The 23009-nt window shown below is 39.1% G+C and overlaps 3 protein-coding genes across 5 annotated transcripts; 2 read left to right on the top strand and 1 right to left on the bottom strand.

Moving 5' to 3' along the window:
* Positions 1-718: 718 nt before the first annotated feature.
* Positions 719-11425, top strand: pex5 (peroxisomal biogenesis factor 5). 3 transcript variants are annotated; one of them, XM_020710597.2, is made up of 17 exons: positions 719-914; positions 2798-2954; positions 3072-3110; positions 3273-3390; positions 3496-3642; positions 4368-4452; positions 4917-5007; positions 5236-5358; positions 7688-7801; positions 8138-8221; positions 8513-8632; positions 8814-8957; positions 9187-9257; positions 9469-9690; positions 9811-9976; positions 10075-10232; positions 10425-11425. In XM_020710597.2, exons 2-17 carry the CDS (start codon positions 2841-2843, stop codon positions 10669-10671), a joined length of 2043 nt encoding a protein of 680 aa, XP_020566256.1. In that variant the 5' UTR covers positions 719-914; positions 2798-2840; the 3' UTR covers positions 10672-11425. The 3 variants fall into 3 exon arrangements, with proteins under 3 accessions (XP_020566256.1, XP_011483755.1, XP_011483756.1); XM_011485453.3 differs by lacking the exon at positions 7688-7801; XM_011485454.3 differs by lacking the exons at positions 5236-5358; positions 7688-7801.
* Positions 11426-11846: 421 nt separating this feature from the next.
* cdca3 (cell division cycle associated 3) lies at positions 11847-14582 on the top strand. The gene is made up of 6 exons (XM_004077987.4): positions 11847-11968; positions 12522-12669; positions 12757-12874; positions 12960-13880; positions 13959-14026; positions 14188-14582. Exons 2-6 carry the CDS (start codon positions 12538-12540, stop codon positions 14278-14280), a joined length of 1332 nt encoding a protein of 443 aa, XP_004078035.1. The 5' UTR covers positions 11847-11968; positions 12522-12537; the 3' UTR covers positions 14281-14582.
* A 232-nt stretch (positions 14583-14814) lies between these two features.
* On the bottom strand, positions 14815-22316 carry gnb3 (G protein subunit beta 3). Its single transcript, XM_004077988.4, has 9 exons — positions 21805-22316; positions 18491-18611; positions 18189-18334; positions 18005-18068; positions 16701-16863; positions 16561-16627; positions 16268-16469; positions 15974-16190; positions 14815-15732 (listed from the first exon to the last, which is right to left on the bottom strand). The coding sequence occupies exons 2-9, from the start codon at positions 18545-18547 to the stop codon at positions 15626-15628; spliced, it is 1023 nt and encodes a 340-aa protein (XP_004078036.1). The 5' UTR covers positions 18548-18611; positions 21805-22316; the 3' UTR covers positions 14815-15625.
* Between the last annotated feature and the right edge of the window lie 693 nt (positions 22317-23009).

Raw genomic sequence — 23009 nt, forward strand, 5'->3', positions numbered from 1 at the left:
TCTGTTTTCTAAAAGGTAGCAGTTTTACTTTTATATTGACTGTGAACATTTAAAGTATTTTTAAACATAGTTTGATTTAATTTAATGAGGTTTTCTATGATTTCAATCCATGCATTCATATAAGGCTAAACAATTTTAAAGGAGAACTAGTGTATGGAAAAATGGCCTTGGCTTCTACTGATATCTAATTATATAAAACACAGCCTTCAGCAAACATGACTGAATTCTCCAGCCTACAGGAGCAGAAAATAACAGAACAGTTTGTTCTGCTTAAGTTAATGTATATCACATTGCAATGTTTTTATTTTTGTGGGAGGACTAAAGAGTATCAGTCTGGTAAGATTCACTGGCTTCTAAGAATGGTAATATTATAATTAATAACAATAACAGCTAATGGTGTACCTACCAATGTTGGCAGAGAATAACCTCTTCTGATTAGAAATAAAAGTTTTAAAAAAATCATTTGGGTACACAAATGATGTCTGCAAAACTTCAAGTGAGCCAAACACAAGATGTATTTTACTGTTTACTATTGGCATGAGAAAATTAGAAAATTTGGTTAAATGAAAATAACCTTGGCATGTGAAATTTAATTAAACAATTATCAGTGGCCATTGTATAATTTATTCTATTTTATTTTAATCAATGTAACATAGCTTCTCTCTCTCTCTCTCTCTTCCTACGTAACGTCGTTAAAGAATATACGTAACCTACGTAACGTAACGTACGGCAGATCTCAAAGGAGTCTGTGGATGGTTCTGTGGGTCATGGAGGTGGAAGATAAACATTAGGAGCATAAAGCGGCTGCGGTTCGAACGGTGCTAGATTCAGACACGGCCCTCGGAGCAGAAGCTAGAGAGGACACCCGGGCCACAGAGGAGCGACTGCGGCAGCAGCAGCAGTAGCTGTCGGCGGTGAGATGAACAACAACAACCACCATGCTTATTCAATTCGGACTCACTGTGCCGTACAAGAATGATCTTTGTACCATGTAACCTGCTCGTTAGCTAACTCTAGCCATGCTTATGTTAGAGTCGAACTCTTTAGGTATTAATATGTTTTCTTTCTGTCTAATATTGGGGTTTTTAATGGGTTGAGGTTGACTACACAAAGACGAAACACATCCTGACACATGTAGCTAATTTTACCGTTTGGGACTGAGGCTACAGTTAGCTTAGGTTAGTGCAGAACCTCTGTACACTCTGATGCCAATATTTGTAGTTACTCCCAACTATGTGTGCACATTTAAAAGATACATTAAGATTGCCTTGATTAAAACATTTACGTTGCTCTTCCAAATACCTGAAGTGTGACGTAGACGTGTGTCTAACTAAGGCAGCATGTGTTGTCTGTGACAATATTTTATTAATATCTTTGTTAATCCTCTTACTACTTCGATCCTAATCATTATGCAGCGGTCAGAGGTGTGACTCACTAGGATGCTTATGCCAACACTAAAAACGATGAGATTTATTTTGGGGAGATGACAGTTGGACAGAAAAAAAGATTGCAATTCTCTTATGTATGTATGTATACTTTACGTGATTAGTTGTTTTTTATTTTATTTAGTTGATGCAAGCTTGTATTCCTTGTTTTTTATTTTTTACTGTTATTATTTTCATAATTAGATCCTTGTGTGTATGTTTACATCGTGACTGATCTATCTATTCTAGAGGCGATTGTAACATTTTTACACGAGTCTGTCCCCACACAGCTCAGACCTTCAGACCTGAGGCTTTAAGACCTCACAGCAGTCTGAATGCACTCATCCATACAGAATAAAAGCTTTTCTTCATTGTGAACACTGTAACCCAGGGAAAGCACAAATTGCCCCAAATCAATTTTGATTCACTATGTAAATGTGTGGTAAACATCCCCGTGCGCTGCAAGGCTTACAATCCGTGTCCTCATTATTAACAGTTCACTAAAAGCCATTAACTGGCATGAAAATGCGACAGATGGAGTTTTAAATTTGTTGACAAGGCATGGGGCTTTTTGTGCAATGTTTAAACCCTCAGGCTTTCTCTTCATCTGGCTCGTCAGCTGTTAAATGATTCGTTTTCTGGACCTTTTATGTGGAGCTAAAATGTAAAAAGAAAGAGCAATATTGCATGTTTGTGATTGTATTCGTAAGATGGCAGCAACTGGCAGGTTTAATTTATAATAAAACACTTGACAGAAACCAGGAAGTGATTCAAGATAATACTTTGAAGCTCAGATTTTAAAGAATATTAATAATGCTGCATTTCCTCTCAGATATCTTACTATGTTTGGTGACAAAATACACATTTGATTTTTTTTGTTCAGATTTCAGATACGAATAGTTTGGGATACAATATGTCATAGCTCTAAATATTTGGATTTGGATTTGGAAATGGTTTATTTCAAGCAATCAGAGCAAAAAGAATGCAAAAACAAGACGAACAACAGAAATGTAAATCTATACAAAGATATTTCAAACATAGGATAGTTATTCATTCAAATATGATTACGTTCACGGACACTAATAAATAATTTAATTCTTAATCTTAATCATAAATAAATATATTTGTGAAAAAGTGTCTTGGTAAGTTTTTGGCAGTATTTAGAGTTTCAGTTTGCCAATAAAAGTTGTTTCCAGTCCTTTTCATTTTTTGGTCAAAGTCTAAGTTAAAGTAATCAGTCATTTTTAATTCATTTTATTGTCATTTGCACAACAGTCCTTTGTTCATAAATCTATTTAATCTGTTGCTTTCATTTTTTGTTGTGAAACAGAAATGCATGTATTTCGCAATCCTTATTTATTTATTTTTTTTAGCTTTTACGTACTCTAGTGGGGTTTGCCTCTTCCTTCCGTTGCCATGGCGATGCGAGAATTGGTGGAGGCCGAATGTGGTGGAGCCAATCCCCTCATGAAGTTGGCCAGTCACATGACCAAAGAAGAGGGGACATGGCAGCACCGCACCAGCCCTGCAGTGAGTAATGTTGGGCATTACTAACTAATGTAACATTAGCTGTTTTTTTTATTCCATTACAGCAGAATAAAATGCATTTAATGAACCGGTTCTGTTTTCTTTACCGCTTTTTCTCAGATTCCACCAACTCCTATTGAAATTGCAACCGAACAAGAGGTCTGTTTAGTTTTCTGTCCCTTTATACTAAAATATCCTTTTAAATATTTGAAATATTCACCTCAAGTTTTTAGAATTGTTATATTTTATGCATGAAAGCTATCTTTCAAATACTTACAGCTGTGAAATGTTTTTTCTTTTTTTTTTTGGTTTTTGCTCCAGTTGGTGAATGAGTTCCTTCAGGCCCCGCCACGCCCCCCCACCACATTTGACATGGGTCAGCTATTAGAGGAAATGCAGCAGATCGATCAGCAAAGCTACAGACAAGCTCCACAGAGAGGTGCACATCATTCTTCCAATTTATTCATACATTTTATACAATTTTTCTCTCTGCCATGTGATCTCAGCACATTTCAGAAAATGATATCCTCACTTCTTGTTTTAGCTCCTGATGTGGCCGCACTGGCCCTCTCTGGTGATTGGGCTGCCGAGTTCCTCTCCAGTTCGGATTCTGCCACCACACCGGGTCTCACCTCTCTTGGTGATTCAGCAGATTCTGATTGGACCAGAGAATTTATTGCTGAGGCTGCAGGTAACTGGAGTTTCTTCCGGTCTATGATTTACTGCAGTTGTCTCACTGATTTAGCGGATCTAACTGTTATCACATTTTAATGTTTATAAGCTACAATATGTACATTACAAATGTCTTTAAAGTCCCCCTCCATTAAAAATCATGTTGTTGTTTTTTTATGTATATCTGACATTTTTCTTATGAAAGAGAACAAATGTAATAAAAAATAATTTCTTTTTTTCATTTCTGAGTATTTCTCCTTTTAAATCAGTGGCAATTAAACTGACGCAAAGACGCGCTGTTTATATGAATGAGGCGTTGTGATGTCACAATGGCCTAGTAGTGCAAGCGCATTGCAGAAGCTCCCTGATCTGCCCCGCCAGGCGTGCACAAGCTCAGGTGCGTGAGAAGAGAAGATGGTGCATTGCTGCATTGCCTGCACATATTTTAAGTGCATCCAAGGCTGGATTTTGTTTTTGACCACATGTATGAAAAAAATCAAAGTGGCCGAACCGCGTTTGGCCCCTTGATCAAAGGTGGGGCTACTCAGCTCAGCACCAACAGCCACACCCATGTAGAGGAGATTTTGGAAACGGAGGCTTCAGATAAACATGAAATATGCCTTTTTACAACATTTAGGTTGTGGGATTTTGATTCAAAACTTCAGAATTATAATCAAAACACAACATTTTTTTAATTGTCATAGGGGGACTTTAATTTATTCTGTTTAATGTATTCCTCTCCAGACCCTGGACGCTGGGCAGAGGAGTATCTAGAGCAGTCTGAGGAGAAACTGTGGCTCGGAGACCTTGGAGACAAGGAAAGTGAATGGTGAGAGGTGGGCCATGCAAAGCGTGTGGATAATAAAGTGTTTGCAGGAAAAAGTCCTTCAGGCAAGCATCAGTGAGTGCGCAGTGGCAGCCTGACACCCCTACAGGAACAAAAGAGGAAAAGCTCCAAGGGAGACAAACGATAACAGATCTGAATGCAGATTTAAACCTTGAACGCTTTCTTAAGCGAATGTGTCGTTTTATGTCCACCCATTTACTTTTATCCTCTTCTAACTTTATGCATTGAGGCTAATTGTACCCAGAGCTGTCCATGCATACATATAGGGCCGTCTGAATTCTAAAGCTAATGTATAGAATATCGGCCTTGGCTTCTACTGACGTCTATTGAAAGCACAGCCTTCAGCAAACCTGAGTATTATCTCCAACCTACATAAAGAGAAAATAACAGAACAGTTGCTCTGCTTCTATTACAATCTTGTGGTATATTTTGTATTTGTCTGGCAGGACTAAAGAGTATCAGTCAGGAGAAGAGCTGAGGCAGACGGCAAATGAACTTGTTGCAAAGGTCGATGACCCCAAGTTAAAAAACACAGAGGTGAGTGCTGTCCTGCTCTGTCATGAATCAGTCATGTATTTTTTCCCTTCATATCTGTCGCCTTATTGTTTCTTGTTCTTTAGTATTAAGTGTTGGCTTTATAACCATTAGAAGAGTCATGTAAAAACAACCAATTATCCCCAATTAAAACCGCTGCTCAGTAACAATTTTGTGATATAAAGTTTTTTTTCTTTACTTTTTTTTATTGTTCCCCTCATTGTTGTGTAGTTCCTGAAATTCGTTAGGCAGATTGGCGAGGGAAGTGTGACAGTGGAGAGCAGAGCAGACAAACAGCTCACAGATAAAGCTCAGGCTGAGGAGGCTCAGAACTGGGCCTCCAACCTCAACCAGGTAGGAGTCACTGGCCTCTGAGGATGGTATTGCTACAACTAACAGCTGTATGTTTTGGGGGGGGGGATGAAATTGGTTCATGTTGCATAGGCTATGCAGTGTGACTCACCTCCCCAGTATCTGATGCAGTGCACCATTTTCCATGAAGGTAATCAAAAGCAGCCACCAGTTTCCTAGTAGTAGGAATCTCAAGGCTGCGCAGTGCTGAAGATCCAATTTGTTTTGAAAAGAAGAACTCGGCACGATTAGCTTTTCCTCTTAGAAATTTAGTTTAGGTTTAATAATAAGTTTAAGGTGTTAAAATGGTGACTCGAGGCAATACGACTTTCATACAGGGAATTTAAAAAGCTTTACAGTGATTGAAGATTTTGCCAGAGCAGCTTTGGCTTTGAATCTAACCATACACATTGTTGGCGAACATCTGAGCTGTTCAGCTTGTTGGTAGCAAAAGCTCAGTGTTCCATCAGTATTTAAATTTACTGCAGCTCAGAAATAAAAAAGTCCCTTTCCAATCATCTATTGATCAAAGTCTTCTCAATAGCTTTTAACTATGATTATGCTGTTTTTAGCCAAAATCAAGAAACCTGCCGTTTTCCAGGACATAGTTTCTGGAGAGCAGCAGGAGTTTCCACAAAGCAGCCCCGCCCCCTCTTCCCCTCCCCGTTGATGTAGAGCTCAGAGGAGGGAGCTTGGTTATTTTCTACGTCACAAATAAGGTCTTCTTCCAACTGCATTATTTTGTCTGCATCTGATTCACAACAATTTCAATAAAGAAATCCTCAAATTCAATTTTAAGCTTAACGTACTTAATATATGCCTTCCATAGAAAAATCATGCCGCTAGAAAATGTTAAAAACACGATTTCCATTGGAGTGGGTCTTTAAGTGAATGTCACATTTTAGAAGTCAACTTTTTTCCCCAAAAATACAGACATCCTTGGCCACCAACAAAAACATAAATAAAATGAATACAGTAATTATAAAGCTAATGTAGAAGTGAAGTCAACTGGCTACGCTGATTGAAAAGAGGTGCTGACATGACATTTTTCATTTTTGCGATCATGTTTTGCATCTTACACTTTTTTTAAGAATAAAAAGGTGACTTTTCATTCATCTTCTAAACCCATTTTATCCCTTTCTGGGTGACGGGGCTGCCAGAGCTTATCCCGGCTAACTCGTGGGCAAAGGCAGGGTACACTTTAAACAGGTCGCCAGTCTGTCTCAGGGCCAGAAATCACACACCCATGCACTCTCACATTCACACCTAGGGACAATTTAGAGTAACCTATTAACCTATGAAGCATGTTTTTGGATGGGGAGGAAGCCGGAAAACCAACTCCACACAGAAATGTCCCCCATTGATTCTGTTTCAGGTCCCCCAGCCAGGACCTTTTAAGACATGAGCCTTCTTGCTGTGAGACAAGAGCTGTTAAAAAGAAGTTTATAAGTCATTGAGAATGTATTTGTTACAATGTAACTTCATTTTTAGTTAACGTTTTATCGACAAACTGGTAGTTTTCAGTACAGTACCCTCGTTTATTGCAGGGGCTACTTTCTACAAATAACCTGCGATAAACAGAATCTACAGGATTTTTACTTTTTAATATTAACACTGTGTTGTGTGTTTAAGGCTGTAAAACCTCACTACAAACTTTAACATTCTCACACATTCTCTCTTGTTTTAACTCTCAAAGATTCAAACCTTTGTAAAACAAAAACAAAAAAGTCTGGCACTTCCGATTTTACGCTGGTAGCAAGCAAAGATTGATGTAAACTAGTCAAGCTGAACGCTTTCTGTAAAGGAGATGCAGCATGAGGCAGATTGATTGATAGTGGTCTACAGCCAATCAGGATGCAGAGCACAATGTGCTGTAAAAATGAAAAAACGTTTTTAAAAAATCAGCAAAACCCCAAAAGGTGAATCACATTATTATAGCATGGTACTGCAGGGTTTAGTGTCCAACTTTGTTTTTAGTGTCTGCTGGTTTCATTTATTCATTCATTATCTGCTGATTTGACAGGATAGACTATCTTCCTGCTGTTTAGCACGTCTTATTTGCTGAAATGTTGCCTTCTCAACCCAAAGAAAAATAGACTATCCCAGTTAGATTAAGTTTAATTCATAATCATGCAACATTGTCATGTGCTTTGCTCATTTCGGCTTGCCATCCCCTTTCATGTTTTACATTTGTCATGTAACATAGACAAAAAAAAAACCACACAACTCTGTTCCACCAACCACCCCCAAAAATTTTCCCTACCCACCGCTTCCTTACCCTCAAATCATTGCCCCATGTGCCTTCGCCAAACCCTTCCACCTCACGTCATAGTTCCTGGTGGAGACGGGGGGAGGAAGTCTTCCCTTGGAACGGCAGGAGATGAGTCAGAAGATTGAGAAAGTTAAAGCTAAACAAGCAGAGCAGTGGGCCAAAGTCATCAGGCAGGTAGGACCTTTGCAGTGGCGGCAGCACTAGGGATATAGGGGTAGTTGTGCCTGTTTTTTATTAGAGCTTTGCTTCTAGTATTTTTTGATAGATTTTTATCTGTCATTTAGACTCTTAGATAAGCCCAGCCGACATTCATTTAGCCTTTTCAGGCTTTTTTTTTTTAATAAGCAAGGAGTAGGAAAAAGGCTTTTTTCCCCTTTTGTCATTCCTGCTGCTTTTGCAATACTTGTGTTGTTATGTTTCTGCTTGAAGCATCCCAGATCTCCATTCTCATCAGATTTCTTAGCTAGTAGATTTCTGTCATCCGCTGCCAATGGTTTTATTGTTCTACAGGTTTCAGAGGAGTCGGCTGAAGCATGGGTAGATGAGTTCACAACAACAGGGCCGGATTTTCATCAAGCCAAAGCTGCAGTGGAGGTGAGCCAAACTTTTTTAAGTCCAAACCCAAAGCTTTTGTCCGATACTCAGGAGATTTAGCTCTTTTTGTTATAAATTTAGAGGAAGGAGGAGAAATCCAATCAAGAATTTTATCTTAATATGTCCTTATTAAAGCAAAATAATCCTGTTTTAGTTGAAGTTATTTCTTGACACGGTCGTTCAAGCCATCCACGCTTTTCTGTGGATAACAAAAGTCAAATAGTGTCTGCACTGTAGAGAAATGATTTGAACTGTGTGGGAAACTGTAAAATGGATGTGTCATTTTGTCAGAGTGATGTGGATTTCTGGGAGAAGCTGCAGCAGGAGTGGGAGGAGATGGCCAAGAGAGATGCAGAGAGCCATCCCTGGCTGTCTGACTTTGATCAGTTACTCAGCTCTTCTTATGACAAGGTAGCTGTCAACCTCCTCCATGCTCGAATCCTTTGAGAAATGGTGCTGATGTTGAAACCTTGTGTTGTATTACATTCTGCTGTAAGCCCGAGAGGTTCTTTTGTTTATAATTTGTCATTGGATTCATCATCATCAAAACATTTTGACCAGTTTGGTTGTGTTTTTTTTCTGTTTACTTTAGGGTTATCAATTTGAAGAAGACAATCCTTACCTGTCCCACCCAGACCCTTTGTCAGAGGGGGTTAAAAGGATGGAGGCAGGGGACATTCCTGGAGCCGTACGGTTCTTTGAAAGTGCGGTACAGAAGGAACCAGACAACCAGCTGGTGAGATTTCCTGTTTTTAGTTGCTAAACATTTATTTTTTTTCATTTTGTAATGGAAAGAGTCCACATTGAGTTTGTGGCATTTCTTTTTAACAGAAAGCAAAATATGGTTTTATTAAATTACCAATAGTAATTCTTTTTCTTTTAATATTTTTTTTTATTAACGAGGTTTATTCATTTAAAAGGTGAGTGTGAAATAAAGTGTATCTATTTTTACGTTTAAATTGCAGGCTTGGCAATATCTGGGTACCTGTCAAGCAGAAAACGAGCAAGAGTTTGCTGCCATCAGCGCCCTCCGCAGGTCAGAATGCAGAAGTGAAAAATCCAGCCTACAGGCTTAATGTTCAAAGCAGAAATCTGTCTCGCCAGGAAGTGCTGCAAGTTTAAGTGCAGTAAATAATATTTAGCTAAACCATTTTCTATAATTCTGTTTTAAGCAATAGGTAGGAAACAAAAATATATATTCTAATTTCTTTGAGTGACATTTTTCCTCCTCCCATTGTTATTTTTAGGTGTATAGATCTGAAAAAGGACAATTTGACAGCACTGATGGCGCTGGCTGTTAGCTTTACGAATGAGTCGCTGCACAGGCAGGCCTGTGAGACTCTTCGTGACTGGTTAAAGCACAATCCTAAATATCGCTCTGTGTGGGAGCAGCATGAGCATGAACGCCAAAAAGACGGTCCTGGAAACAGGGAGAAGGAGAGCGAGAGGTTCGGGTCCCTTTTGCCAGAGTGAGTGTGGTAGATGAGGAAATTTAAGCCTCTAAATATTTATGTATTTATCTTCTTTTTTTTTGCGTGGCAGTTTTAACTGAAATTTTTCCACTTTTTCTTATTGGTTATTTTACACAGGTCGCTATTTACTGATGTTCAGTCCATGTTCCTGCGTGCAGCCAATGCAGACCCCACCCAGGTGGACCCACAGCTGCAGTGTGGCTTAGGAGTCCTCTTTAACCTCAGTGGAGAATATGACAAAGCGGTGGACTGCTTTAGTGCTGCCCTCTCCGTCACTCCCCAGGTTAAAGCAAAGATCCTCTTCTGAGATATTCATAACGTACTGTGTGTGTGAATTTTTTTTTTATTCTGCTTTTTGCCTTTCTTTTTTTTTCCTGACAGGATTATCTGTTGTGGAATAAACTGGGAGCCACTTTAGCTAACGGAAGCCGATCAGAAGAGGCTGTGGCTGCTTACAGGAGAGCTCTGGAACTTCAGCCAGGTTTTGTCCGCAGTCGCTATAATTTGGGAATCAGCTGTGTTAACTTAGGTGCCCACAGGTGGGGAGCCTTTTAAATTTTGTAAAAAAAAAAATTAAAAAAAATCTTTTTGTTTTGTTTATAATACTAGTTAACCAAAACTAGTTTCAAGCAAACATATCAGAATAAACGTAGTTGCTCTTTGATAATAGTTGACTGAATGGGATTTAAATGTTGCACCATCTAAAATTTTTGTTATTTTTAACTTCGCAGAGAGGCTGTGGAGCACTTCCTGGAAGCTCTGTCTCTGCAGCGGCAGGCTGCGGGTGACGGTGTGAGAGCTCCGCAGGGCCCTGGAGGTATCACAGGAACAGTGATGTCTGACAACATCTGGTCAACCCTGCGCATGGCTCTCAGCATGATGGGCGAGAGCTCTCTGTACGCAGCAGCTGACCGGCGAGACTTGGATATGCTGCTGGCTCATTTCAGCCAGAGGGACGCTGATGGTGGGACGGAATGAGGACCAGTCAGGGGAGGGTTCATCAAGTGTGAATGTGCTTTGCTGGGAGATAAATGTTTGGATGACTGAATAAAAATGCTGAAACCTAATGGTTTGATGTAAAGAAACATGCCAGAGGAAGACACTGTGATATCCACTGTGCTAGACACTATTTTTATCATGTGGTTATTTGTGTAGATGACCATGTTTACCAGGTTTGCAGTATTTGTCAGTGGGTGGAGGGAAGCAGCAAGCGAGAGTTTGTATGAACAATTGAGGTGCAGTAATACTAAACCTTTGGAAGATAAAATAGGCAAACGCATGAGTAATTTCCTTGTTTTCTGTAGTAAGTGGCGCCAAGTCAGACTGTGCTCACTCTGGCACGTGTGCAGACGACGGTACACGGGTGATGCAGCGCTAAAAACAAGAGCAGCTTCAAGTCAAATGATTTAGACTACAAATTTATTTTAATTTAAATTAAATTTTCTTTGATAATTTTTCTGCCATCACCATATCTAGAATACCAGCAGGACTGTTACTTGTATTATGTTATGGTTGCTTGGGAGGGGGCATTTAGTTTGGGGGAGGGTACCTTTAAATTGCCCTCTTTCCTGTATTTTCTCTTGTAAAACAAATTTTGTTTCATTGTAAATAGCTGCATATGCCATAATGTTGATTGTAATATAATGGTGCACTACAATTGTGTTCAGGCTGCTTGTACCCTGACTGCAAGGTTTTAATATAATATTCGGCAATAAAGCTTTGATTGCAGATATCTGGTTTGTTGGGTCTTGAAACATTATCTGCGGGGAAAGAATAGTCGTAGATGATGGAAGACTGACCATTTAGGAAACCAGAACATACATTAAATAAGCACGTGCTATTCGATGTGTAGTGGAAAAGTAGAAACGAGCATATATGTACGTAAATAAATTACTTTAATGCAAAATTATTTATTATAATGATCGCATTTGCTTGATGGCAGAAAGTTTGCTTGATGGCGGTAAATTTCCCAATTGAAAATGTATTTCTTTGAAAAGTAAATGATAAGCTAGCTGTGCGGACATTTTTCAACGGTCAACTGTGTTATCAGTGGTAGCCACGCCCAATATTAATGAGGTACAACTTTTAAGCCAATGAGCACTGCGTAGTTAAAGCGGAAGTGCTTTCTTATTGGCTCGTTTGAATGTAACAACCACGCAGCCCACGACATTTAAATGTTTTAAAAGTTGAGTGTTCCTGTTTATGTCGTTTGTCTTGGATTTGTCAGTATCCGAGAGGGTCGGTGTCAGAGTGCGATTTCTTTGTCTTGTATAAGGTATGTTTGTTCAACATTTTGGTCAATGTCCGTGAAATATGTGTTCTTGTTTATGGTCATAAGGTCATTTAGCCGCCGTTTGGCTAAAGATAGAAGCACATTTTGAATTAAATCGTACTTGTTTATTCACGCTGACTTAGTTTAGTTGCCAGTTGATGATCTTTGCATACATGTCTAATTCACATTTGAACGTTTTGTTGAAGAACAAAAATTAATTAATTAATATTACTTAATATTATTTAAACTGTAAATTATGCTGTAGAAAGGAAATGGCAGATTAGAAAAACCTGAATATTACTCAAATGTGATTCCTACTCACTGAATGCATGTTGTTTTTACCATTCAGTACACATACTTTTAATGAAAGTATACCTTTTTCAAGATACGTAAAAAAATATATTTAAAAAATATATAAAATTTCCAATTCTATCCTGAAAGTTTACTAAATTGTACAGAGTTAGATGTGAAACATACTGCATGTTCATAGTTGTCGAAGTTTTTTATTTTTCTACAAATCCACCTGACTTGCTATTTATTTCTTAAAATTATGCAGGAAAAATAAAATCATTATGGGATCAAGTGAGAGCAAGTCGGCTGTGCCAGCAGAGAAGAAGCCAGAACCAGCCTTTAAAAAAACCCACATCAGCCATCTGGTTGATCCTCGCTCTCCCTCAGGCGGCATAGATCGAACACCCATTCAAGTGAGGTTATTTTTTATTTTGTTTGCATATTTATTTGCTGCTGCAACTGCAAATTCTAACAATTCAATTCATATTTGTGCATCTTAGGTAGGAGAACAGGAGTCCAATGTTTCTCAATTAAAAGGCGAGTGTCCCCTGGCCATAACAGATCCTCGCTCACCTACAGTTGGCATAACCCGCACTCCTGTCAGAGAGGTTATGAGAGGTAAATAATTTTTTTGAATGAGCCTTTAATCTTCCCCTGTTTTGCTAACGAAGTCTGATTTTTACCTTTCATTTTCTTCTAATAGCAACAGTTGGGTCTTTAGCTCGCCGCCTTGGTATGCTGTTCCACAATGAGACTGAAGGCAAAGCTGCAGAAGGCCCTCAGAAACACTTCACAGATGCTGTTGAGGAGGTCCTTGAGGGTGAAGAACTGGCTTCCACTGTGCCACTGCTCAATCCTCACTCGAGCAAAAACTTTGGCTCGTTAGCCGAACATGCAAATCTTCTCTCCACCCCTGTTCATCCATCCCTGCAGAGTGTCTGCAGTCCCTTTGTGCTTCTGGAGCATCCTCAGGTCGAAGTGGAGATAGAAACTGAGACGGATATTACCTTTGAGGAGGCCGAAGAAGCAAGCGCGTCTCCTCTTAACAATAGACTGAGCATGAGCCTGATAACATGCCACGAAGGGGCAACTTCAGCTCAAATCTACGCTGATGTGCATCACGAAGCGAGCTTCTTCACAGAACCTAGTGTTGAAGTGAAGGCTCTCGGGGACGGTGCTGATCATTCCTATGCCCTTCCTTCTGTCATAGTTAAACCAGAGACATCGGAGCCCCCGGCTTCTTCTGATGTGGACCCATCTGCTGCTCCAATGCCTTCTGCAGAGCCAAAAAAAAAGGAGAACCTTCCATCTTCTGAAGGGCCTAGTGAGCTCGGTGGAGAATTTTCTGTGCCTTCTGTGCTAAATAATCAACCAACTCCTTCCAAACTAAAGCAGCCACCGGTCAGTACTGGAATCTGTTGTCCCACCTTTGACCCGAGGAGTCCCAGCCAACTGGAATTCAAGCCGCAGTGGTTAGGTAAAGGCTTTGGTGCCACTGGATTAAGAGCCAAGGTTGCGCAGGGTCATAATGGCAGAGGAGGCTCCTCCCCTCTTGCCGTTCGTGTTGCAGTTAAGAACATCGCCAATGAAAACAAAGGCAAGACAGGAAAACCGAAGCAAAAAGGTGTGTTTGTGGTGGTGGGAAGCACTCCCTTATTTCTTTAGGATGTGGCCTAACTACTTTTTTTTTTTTTCTACTCAGATGCCGAGGGCCGCTCCCCGCTGCAGATCCTGAAGGATAACAACTCTCCCCGAAATCAGCGCGCTCAGGTTTGAACATGCACTCACAGAAGACAACTGCAGTTTACCATTTATTCAGGAGGCTTTAGTGGTTACAGTCAATTCCTTCAGTTTAGTTAATAAGAACATTGCTGTGGACAAAGTTGAACCCAGTGAAAAGTTCTTCTCTAAACATTCCCCTCATTACCCAGGTGAAAGTAAAGATGTCTGCCCAGGACAAGCAGAAGCTTGGACAGCTGGACCGTAGAGTGGTGGCCGTATCGCTGGATAAGGAGAACAGATGAGATGTTGCAAAACTATTTACTGACGCCGTCTCATTTTGTATGTCCTGAACTTTTTACGTTTTCAATTTTCCAACCAATTTTTGTGTTTATACACACTTTTTATCATTGGCTGCATTTTCTTTCCTTTGCTTTGTGTAAATGTAAATGATATTGAGCCTTTTATAGCTATTTTTAAGCTGTATTTGTGCTTTACTAAACAAATTTTTCAATTTTTTTTTGTAAATACATTTTCCCTAACTTGTATAATATCAGAAAATTTCACCTTAATTTTTGTGCCAACAAAATAAATTTTGACACTGCCATAGAGGACTGCTTATTGTTCCATAATGTTTTGTTTCATAGACAAAAAGAAGACATTTTTTTCCCCATTCACTAAAGAATTAGATTTTATTTGTTTCCTAAAAAGAAATCAATTCTAACTTTACTGGTTTGAAAACAAAAAGTATATAAAAAGTACTTTGTATGTCTCAGAAATAATGGCAATGTGATGAGGAACTCCATGTTCATTGTATATCTCTGCTTTGTGGTTTTTGAACATGCATCATTTTGGGGGGAAAAAAAGGTTCAAATAGTGGTTGCTTTTTTAAGCTTTATGCTCTTATCTGTTGAATGATGGGTAAAAAGTAATCTGCAAATACTCAAAACCCTTGTTCAAAGGGATGTTCTGAGAATGAGTCTTTTTTTAATTTTTATTTTTTAAGTGCACCGTGAACCAGTTTCTTTCTCAAGTAGATCTTAAAACATTTTCCTACTGTAAAAGTACTTAAAATCTGACAAATCCACTTAAATCAGTCAAAACATACATGTTGATTTCAGCAAACTACAGCTTTAACAGTAGAAAATGAAAACCTGTTAGTTAGGGAATCTAAAAAATCTAAAAACTACATCATTTCAATGATTATCTCTATATCAGAACCAACCCCTAAGAAGAGCTTGTTTGACTTCACACATGTCGCTTATTTTCAATTCTGCCTCATCTTGGGTGCTGCCATGTCCACGAGGCAACACATTTGTTGTTTGGAGACCCTTTGAAGACTCCTGCCTGTTGTCAATCTGAACCACAAGATAAATAGCTATTAGGACAAGCAATTTCTGAGACCCCCACCCCCACCCCCCTTTGAGTCACAAATTTCCCCATAGTCAGAAGGAAGGTAAGGACGCACTGTGACAAGAAGAGAAAACCCTTTCCCTTAGATTCCGTCTCCAACATAAGATAGGACTTGGCACAAATAAACACCCTCCTCTCACCCTATGTGGCTTCTTGTCTCTCACTTAAACTCCTAATCTTCATTTTTCTGCCAGGCAGATGTTTTAACTACTTTCTGCTCAGTGATGAGGAACCGCCTCAGTTCCATATCTTAAGGAAGCTGTCCCAGGATCCTGTGCAGCATGCCATGCCGTCTGTAGATACACCGATGCAGCTCACTCTGTTGTCGTGACCGGCCAGCACACCTAAACAATGACATGAGGGAACATGGAAGAAAGGCAAAAGAACGTTGAAATGTTGGTTCTGTAGTTCTGTAGAACTGTATGAGCTGCATCAAAAATACACTTATAACAATCTTATCTTATTGGAATAAGATGGACTGACTCAAATTATAAAAATGTGGAATTATTTGAACTTTTTGTGTGGAGCCAGAAGACAGCCTCAGTCTGGAATTACTGCTTTCTAAATAAACTGAATGGCACTCACCCACTCTCTCAGCTTTAAGCGAGTCCCAGATGTTGACATTAAAGTCATCATAGCCAGCCAGGATCAGTCGACCAGACAGAGAGGGGGCCAGAGAGGTCACCCCGCACATGATGCTGGAGTCCTGGTAGGTGATGAGCTCCTGATCGGCTCGAAGGTCGTATAGCTTGCAGGTTGCATCATCAGATCCTGTTAGCACAGCATTGCCATTCGGGAAGAACTGGAAGACAGCCGTTTGTTAGAAGGCAGATGTCTGTAAAAACTAATCGGGCAATGTGTATTCCCACTCGTCCTCACCCCAATGGCATTGATGTCACTTTCATGACCTCCGAAGGTCTGTCTGCAAGTGCCCTCCCTAATGTCCCACAGCTTGGCGGTGAAGTCACAAGCCCCTGAGATGAAAAACTTAAAGTCGGGGGACACGGCCAGAGACATGCAGTCCCCCTGATGTCCAGCAAACACGGTCTTTTGGGTCCCGGTCTCAATGTCCCAAAGGACACTGCAGAGAAAGAAAACAAGGAGCATCCCTTTTTTGAATACATTGTGACTGGAAGCAGCTTTCTGCAGCAGTTTAGTCATGCTGTTCTCACCAAGTGCAGTCCCCTGAGCTGGTGATGATTTCACTGTCGCTGATGAAGCGACAGCATGACAGGTAACCTGCAGAACCAATCACAAGCCACATGAGGAGCACAAAAACACAAGAACATGAATGTGAATGGTGGTTTCTCACCAGTGTGTGCTGCCAGTTCACGCATCACCTTCACATTCCCATCTTTGCCCTTCAGGTTGTAGATGGAGCACATGTTGTCCAGGCCGCCACATGCCACAAGGTTTCCTGAAGGTGCATAGGCACACGTCATCACCCATGAAGACTTCAGGGGGATGGCGTTCACCTGAATGCAGACAGAAAGGATGCAGAGGTTAGATTTAAAGCGGATTAGGAAATTTGCCTTTATGTGGTCATTATGTCATTTGTGTATCATTTTTAATACACACATTCTATGACCCCCATCTTATTAGCATGATCCAAACATTCCTTGAAAATCTAATGCATATAACTTGGTCCTTGTTTTCTGCCCTGTAGTTCATCATCATTCCACTAGGGGCAGTAGAAGTGTTTTCCTGGTCAGTTCAAAATGGCTGCTACCTTGAAATCTAATTTTTTAAAACTTTATGGTGAAAATATCCAATTTATTGTTATTTATACTTTTAAAAGACTAATTGCTGTATTGAAATAATGGTAATTGATTTTTAAAATAAAGTTTTACCATGTTAAAAATGCATGGATCAAATTGGAGACAACGAATAAATAAGGTGCTTTTCTGCTGAACTTGAATGACAATATTTTTGTATCTAATATTAACATTGTTGTTAGCAAAAACTTACCAAATCACTATATATATTATAACTAATACAATCTATATCTCGTTAACAATTGATATTGCAAAAATGTTTTCCTGGATATCATCAATTCCAAAAAATGTGAATTGTGAAATGTGAATTTTCTGTCAATTATTTGATTTTATTAGACTTTAAAGGGTTAAAGTATATTGGAAATGTAACACTATGATATTTACAAATACACTCATTTTTTATGCTTATGTGGAAATTGTGGTGTAAATACAATCACTATTAAATGGAAATAAAAGAAAAAGTAAATGGTACTTCAATCTATAAACATACATTTTAAGAATTTGAATAAACATTAATGAATTAAATTGTCCAAAAAATAAAGAAAACTAAAGTTAAATCCAACTTCAATTTAATGAAAACAAAACTTAAACAAATAGAGATATTTCTCCTGACCTAGAATAAAGCTGTAAAAATAGTTTTAAACCAAATTTCAGCTGATGTTTTTGAGTAAATTTGTTGAATACTGATTGATAAAAAATAATGTAATTTTCCCATGAGAAAGAGTTTTAAGTTTTTGAGGCTTTACCACATTTGGTTTAGTTTAATCAGAAATACACATTTTTGTAATCATTCTTTTTTTCACTCCCTATTGATATAACTGAATGTTTTTTTTCCCCCTACCTTGTTGGTTGTGATGGTGTCCCACACTATGAGTTTCCCATCTTGTGAGGCGCTGACACACAGCCTGGTGAGTCAACAGACAAACAATAAACTAGCAAGGAAAAAAAAGTTCATTTTCTGACACAGAATTGATCAAGCACAGGATTTGTTGTGTGTGCAGAGTGTAGAGCTTTTGCATGGTTACTTAGCATCGGTGGACCAGTGCATGGCATAAATTTTGGCAAGGTGACCCCTCAGAGTTTTCCTGGTCTTCATCTGCACACGTCCCACCACACTGATCCCACCTGCTGCCTCCTGCAGTGTGGTGTCCTGAACTGCCTTTCGAGCTGCCTGAGGAGTAAACGCAACAGAACAGGGTGTAACCACCAGTGATGGTGTGCAGAGGAGACGTGAACACCAAGATGAGTCACATAAACCACATTTTTTAAATTGCATTGCTTGATTGTTTGGTTTTCTTGATTAGAACAGATAGACGTTCCAACTCACCGTAATCTGGTCTTTGAGGCTGTCTGCCTCCTTTCGCAATTGCTCCATTTCACCCATGGCAGTAGTTGTCAGGCACCGTCACTACCAAATGCAAGGAGAGATGCTCACAAAGCTGAAACTCCTGAGAGAAAAGAGGGTTTGAAAAATAAAACATGGATCTTAGGCTACATATCAGTAATAATGGAAAAGTGCCAATACCCTTCACCTGCTTGTGTGACATCATGCACATGTATTATCTTTCCTGGTATTATTCTCTAAGTAATTGCTGATTTGTAATTCAAATGGTCCCCTCGTCTACTTTGCAAACTTTCCTAAATATGCAGGACCTGACAGAAACCCACAGGACACACCTACACGTGAACTGGAAATGCGCACACACATTGGAGGACTTCATGACAAATCAAATAAATTTGTACAAGGTCTCTAATTTTATTTAACTTTTGGTTTCCCTTATCTTTTGAGAGAAAAGTTGATGTTCATACTCTAAATAAATATGTCTACAGCTGGCTTAATCTGTCTTTAGTGGTATTAACCCTTAAACCGTTAAAATATGGTAAAGAGTTTCCTATAAACCAGAAACCAACTTGTTTAACTTTAAAGGTGTAGCAGATTAATTACAAATAAATTAAATGATACAACCACATAAATACATTTTCTAAATAAAATAATAATCGTGAATGCAATTTCGTTAGCAGTATCCTTGTAACTTTATAAAGCCTGGCGCTGCATATCAGGAAATACAAGCTTGATGGGTTGAACCAACTTCAGCAAAAAATTCATTTTTGAAATAAATACAACGGATTTTGACAGTTAAATGCAGCTGTTTTTCCTTCAAGAATTAAAGGCTCTTTTTCTGTTTCCATTTTAGATTGTAGACATTTATCTTTTTTACAACTTTACTTGCTTGGCAGTTTCAATTTAGCCACTTTGAGAAGGTAACTACTGCATTAAAAACATGTGACGGAGTCAAGTGTCTCGACACGCGTTAAGAAAGTGGTTTTTGTCTGAATTTACTCACGACTCGCTAACCTTGGGACCAAATAGTGCACTATGTAGTGAGTGAATTCAGATGAAGCCAGACTCACAGACGGATGGGGTGACAAGAAAGCAAAAGTTTCTTCAGAATCGATAAATAATAAAACAACATAATGTGTTTTTTTTTCCCTTTTCACCTTGTATCAAGTCCCTGAGGGTTGGAGACCACTGCTTTAAATAATGCCACTCGTGAAATCACAAACGCCAGCTTCCACTGTTTTCTCTGACCTGTTGGCCATCAAATTTGTGACAGCCATCTCTAGAGTTGACATCACAGACAAAGGAGTTTGTGCCATTTTGCACTCCACTGAGCTCTCACCTAATGTTGATGGCTATTAAATTTGCTAATGTCTTGATTAAATGGGCAGTATTTAGCCAATAACCAATCACCTAATGGTTAAACTAATACAGTGTGAATAAATGGAATAAACACAAATTCTCTGAACAGAGTCCTAAGTAGTTCGAGGAAGTGACTTAAAAAAATCATACTAAATGCAACATCTTTAGATTTTATTACAAAATAAAAATCAACTATAATCTTTCTATTAATTTAAATGAGGTTATTAGATGTGGAAGAACTTAAAATGTACTGTTTATCTTAATTAAATTATAATCTATCACGCAATAAATTGACAATTTAGATTCTTTTTTTTCTTACCTTAAAAATTGATGGGATGAAATTTCTGACTTGGTTTTATTGTTTGAGCCTCCACAGCAGTCTCTCCTTCTCACTTTCAGTATTTGAATGAGAGTCTCTGTCATAACATATGACCAAGTCGATTTGCCTCGGATTTGTTTAAAGGAAAAAGGTGGGGAACGGAGTGATGCAGCACTCCAAGAGAAAAGAGAACTGATTTAATTCCTTGCTATTGTGCTCCATATAACAATGATGGCCCAAAACACGCTTCAGTAAAATTAGAGAGTTGACTCGTGGCATTTTGTGGTGGTACAGTCCTGCAGTTAACGACAGGGGATTTGGTATTTTTTGTTCCAGATGTAGAACAGTAATATGGGCTAAAGGCTTAAGTGTTTTAGTTGTGATACTGCCCTTTTGCCATTGTCGTCAGGGGCCCTGCTTATTGTTTTGTGTGATTAAATGACTGCCAGTGGTGGCTTGATGGTGGAGTGCATTAACACCACCAGAGAGGAGGGAAGGTAGGGGATCGAAGGGGGTGGAGGGTAAGTGGCGAGGCAGGAGAGTGAGTTTTAAATCCTACTGACTGAGATTTTAAGGGAAGCCTTTTGAATCAAATCTGCTCTCATCCGATTATTGACTGCTCTTTACATCTGGATAAGAGATGGAGAAAGGGATGTGGGGGCAGATAGTGGGATGAGAACGAGGGAGGGAGGGAGGGAGGGAGGGGGCATGTGGGGGGAGGTAGAATGGGAGCAAAAAGATAGATATGATAATGGAGAGATAAAAAAGTGGAGGTATTTTGGAGGAATTGGGAAGTGCAGCAGCGACATATCTATGACATTACATAAATCCTGACAAAAATTGAACATTTTGACTTTTTGCATAAATACGGCTTTAACTTATTTTAATTGACAAACTCCAAAGAGACAAATTTGATATATTTTTGCATTATTGTCGGAGACAACATCCAAATAAACTTAGAATTTTATGTTTTTTTGCGTCACTAAAATGTCCCTTTTATTGTCAACACTGCTAAACAAATATTTCCTTTCTGGACAGGATTTGATCCTGTAAAGAAATGTGTCAATCTCGCTTTGTTATATTCATTCTACAACTGTTCTTATCCCTGCTGCCAACACAATCGGTGCCCTCAAGCTTTTTATTTTAAATTGAAAACATTCAGAGTTTAATCCTCACTTTTACACCAAGATCAGTGCTTGCAGAAAAAGCAACTTAATGCAATTTTATCCTCCGAGTACGTCTGATGGCATTAAGTATCAGACAACACGAGACTTTTGCTTTCAGCTCAGATTATCTGACAGTACAATAATACCAGCAATGTGTTCTGCTCACATGTAAATCCTCTTGTTGTATGTGGCACAAGCGCAGGAAAAATCGTAGAGGATTTAACTTGTACCAGTACAAGTTTTACATCAAAACATTGTACTGAAAGTTGGTTGCATGTTTTCAAAATCTCCAAATTTAATTTGAAAGAAAAACCCTGAAATAAAGGTTTAAAAAATGAAGCCAAAATATATGTATTTATGAACTAACTGAAGCTTAAAATCAAGTTTTCTCTGACCCTCAGTTTTGAACAAAAGACTACAAAGTGTGTAGTAGGACCACATGACCGTCCACTCACCAGTGAAAGGCTCCTCTCAAGGTGTGCAGACCTCTTATCACTCTTCGTTCACTCTCCTTCCTCGGGTCGTTGTCATAAGTCTTGCCAGTGTGTTTCCACGGCTCCTCCACTCATTCACTTTTGGTGTCACACACAGCGTGATGTTTGTCCGTCGCCCACTCAGCCCACTGCTCCTATGAGGAACAGATGAGGATTGGAGGGATGAAGGGAGATCAGTGATGAAGGGATAAAGCCTGGGATGGGCAAAAAACAGGGCTGAGGGAGGTAGTGGTCAAAAAGGCAGAAACGAAGAGGAAACAGCGGGGGGAACCAAACAAGGCACAGATCAAGGCTGTGGGGTCACAAGACCTGAGCAGAGGGGGGAAATCTGTCAGAAATGAAGAAATGGAAATTATGGAGGGGAGGGGAAGAGGAAAAATAGAGGATCTGGTAGCACGGCTTTTTATGGTGTTAGGATAGTCCTGTTGAGATATATGATGGACAGGAGAGATTGTTTTGTAAACCAGATGTGACCTTAATTAAGAAAGGTTAAGACAAAGAGTAGAAGAGGAGAAAACTGACTAAGCAAAATAAGCTTTTTGTGTCCATTAACTGATGTGAAAATAGAATGAAGATGTTACTATACATTGGCAAAGTGTATTGCATATCTGTTCTTATTGCCCCATGCAAAGAGGACCTGTGACTAACAACCAACTTTTGAAAGTCTGTCTGCATGGATATTCAAAAAACTAAACCCTATAACAAAAATACAGAATTTAAAGTAAAAATTGAATATTTGTATGAGGCCGGCTCTGATCACGTAGGTGACAATTTAACCCAAATGGTCTGCAACAATCTCACTGAATTTACTATTTTGTACATCCTCCAAAAAAGGTGTGTATCAACATTGGACCATCATTTAGGGTTCCTGCAAATGTTCTTTTTGTTTTTAATGACTGTTAACTTTTTAAGGCACTTTGACATTTTGGTGCAGACATTTTTGTTCTCCTTGTAATTATGAATGTGTGATCCTGACTATGATGAACTTTACTTTGGAGGATGCGCAGTGTGTTTGGGGGAACAATAGTGAAAGCAGTCAAAATGTTTACCTAAACCAAAAAACAAAAACGCTTTTACAGTTCCGGTGTCTTAACTAAAATAGATTTAGAAATGTAGATGAGTGTGTGTAAGCTTGTATAGAACACCCTCTCCGGTAATTCTGTTTT

The sequence above is a fragment of the Oryzias latipes genome, chromosome 16 (assembly GCF_002234675.1).
Source record: "Oryzias latipes chromosome 16, ASM223467v1".
Classification (NCBI taxonomy): Eukaryota; Metazoa; Chordata; class Actinopteri; order Beloniformes; family Adrianichthyidae; genus Oryzias; species Oryzias latipes.

What these genes read in the sequence shown, in the direction of transcription:
- pex5 (XM_020710597.2), top strand. Translation starts at nt 2,841, where the DNA reads ATGGCGATGCGAGAATTGGTGGAGGCCGAATGTGGTGGAGCCAATCCC. An exon ending in GGAGACAAGGAAAGTGAATG is followed by an intron (nt 4,453 to 4,916) that starts GTGAGAGGTGGG and finishes TTTGTCTGGCAG; the next exon opens with GACTAAAGAGTATCAGTCAG. An exon ending in GGGCCAAAGTCATCAGGCAG is followed by an intron (nt 7,802 to 8,137) that starts GTAGGACCTTTG and finishes ATTGTTCTACAG; the next exon opens with GTTTCAGAGGAGTCGGCTGA.
- cdca3 (XM_004077987.4), top strand. Translation starts at nt 12,538, where the DNA reads ATGGGATCAAGTGAGAGCAAGTCGGCTGTGCCAGCAGAGAAGAAGCCA. An exon ending in TAGATCGAACACCCATTCAA is followed by an intron (nt 12,670 to 12,756) that starts GTGAGGTTATTT and finishes TGTGCATCTTAG; the next exon opens with GTAGGAGAACAGGAGTCCAA. An exon ending in TGTCAGAGAGGTTATGAGAG is followed by an intron (nt 12,875 to 12,959) that starts GTAAATAATTTT and finishes TTCTTCTAATAG; the next exon opens with CAACAGTTGGGTCTTTAGCT.
- gnb3 (XM_004077988.4), bottom strand. Translation starts at nt 18,547, where the DNA reads ATGGGTGAAATGGAGCAATTGCGAAAGGAGGCAGACAGCCTCAAAGAC. An exon ending in TGAACTGGCAGCACACACTG is followed by an intron (nt 16,628 to 16,700) that starts GTGAGAAACCAC and finishes TTGGTTCTGCAG; the next exon opens with GTTACCTGTCATGCTGTCGC. An exon ending in GTGACATCAATGCCATTGGG is followed by an intron (nt 16,191 to 16,267) that starts GTGAGGACGAGT and finishes GCTGTCTTCCAG; the next exon opens with TTCTTCCCGAATGGCAATGC.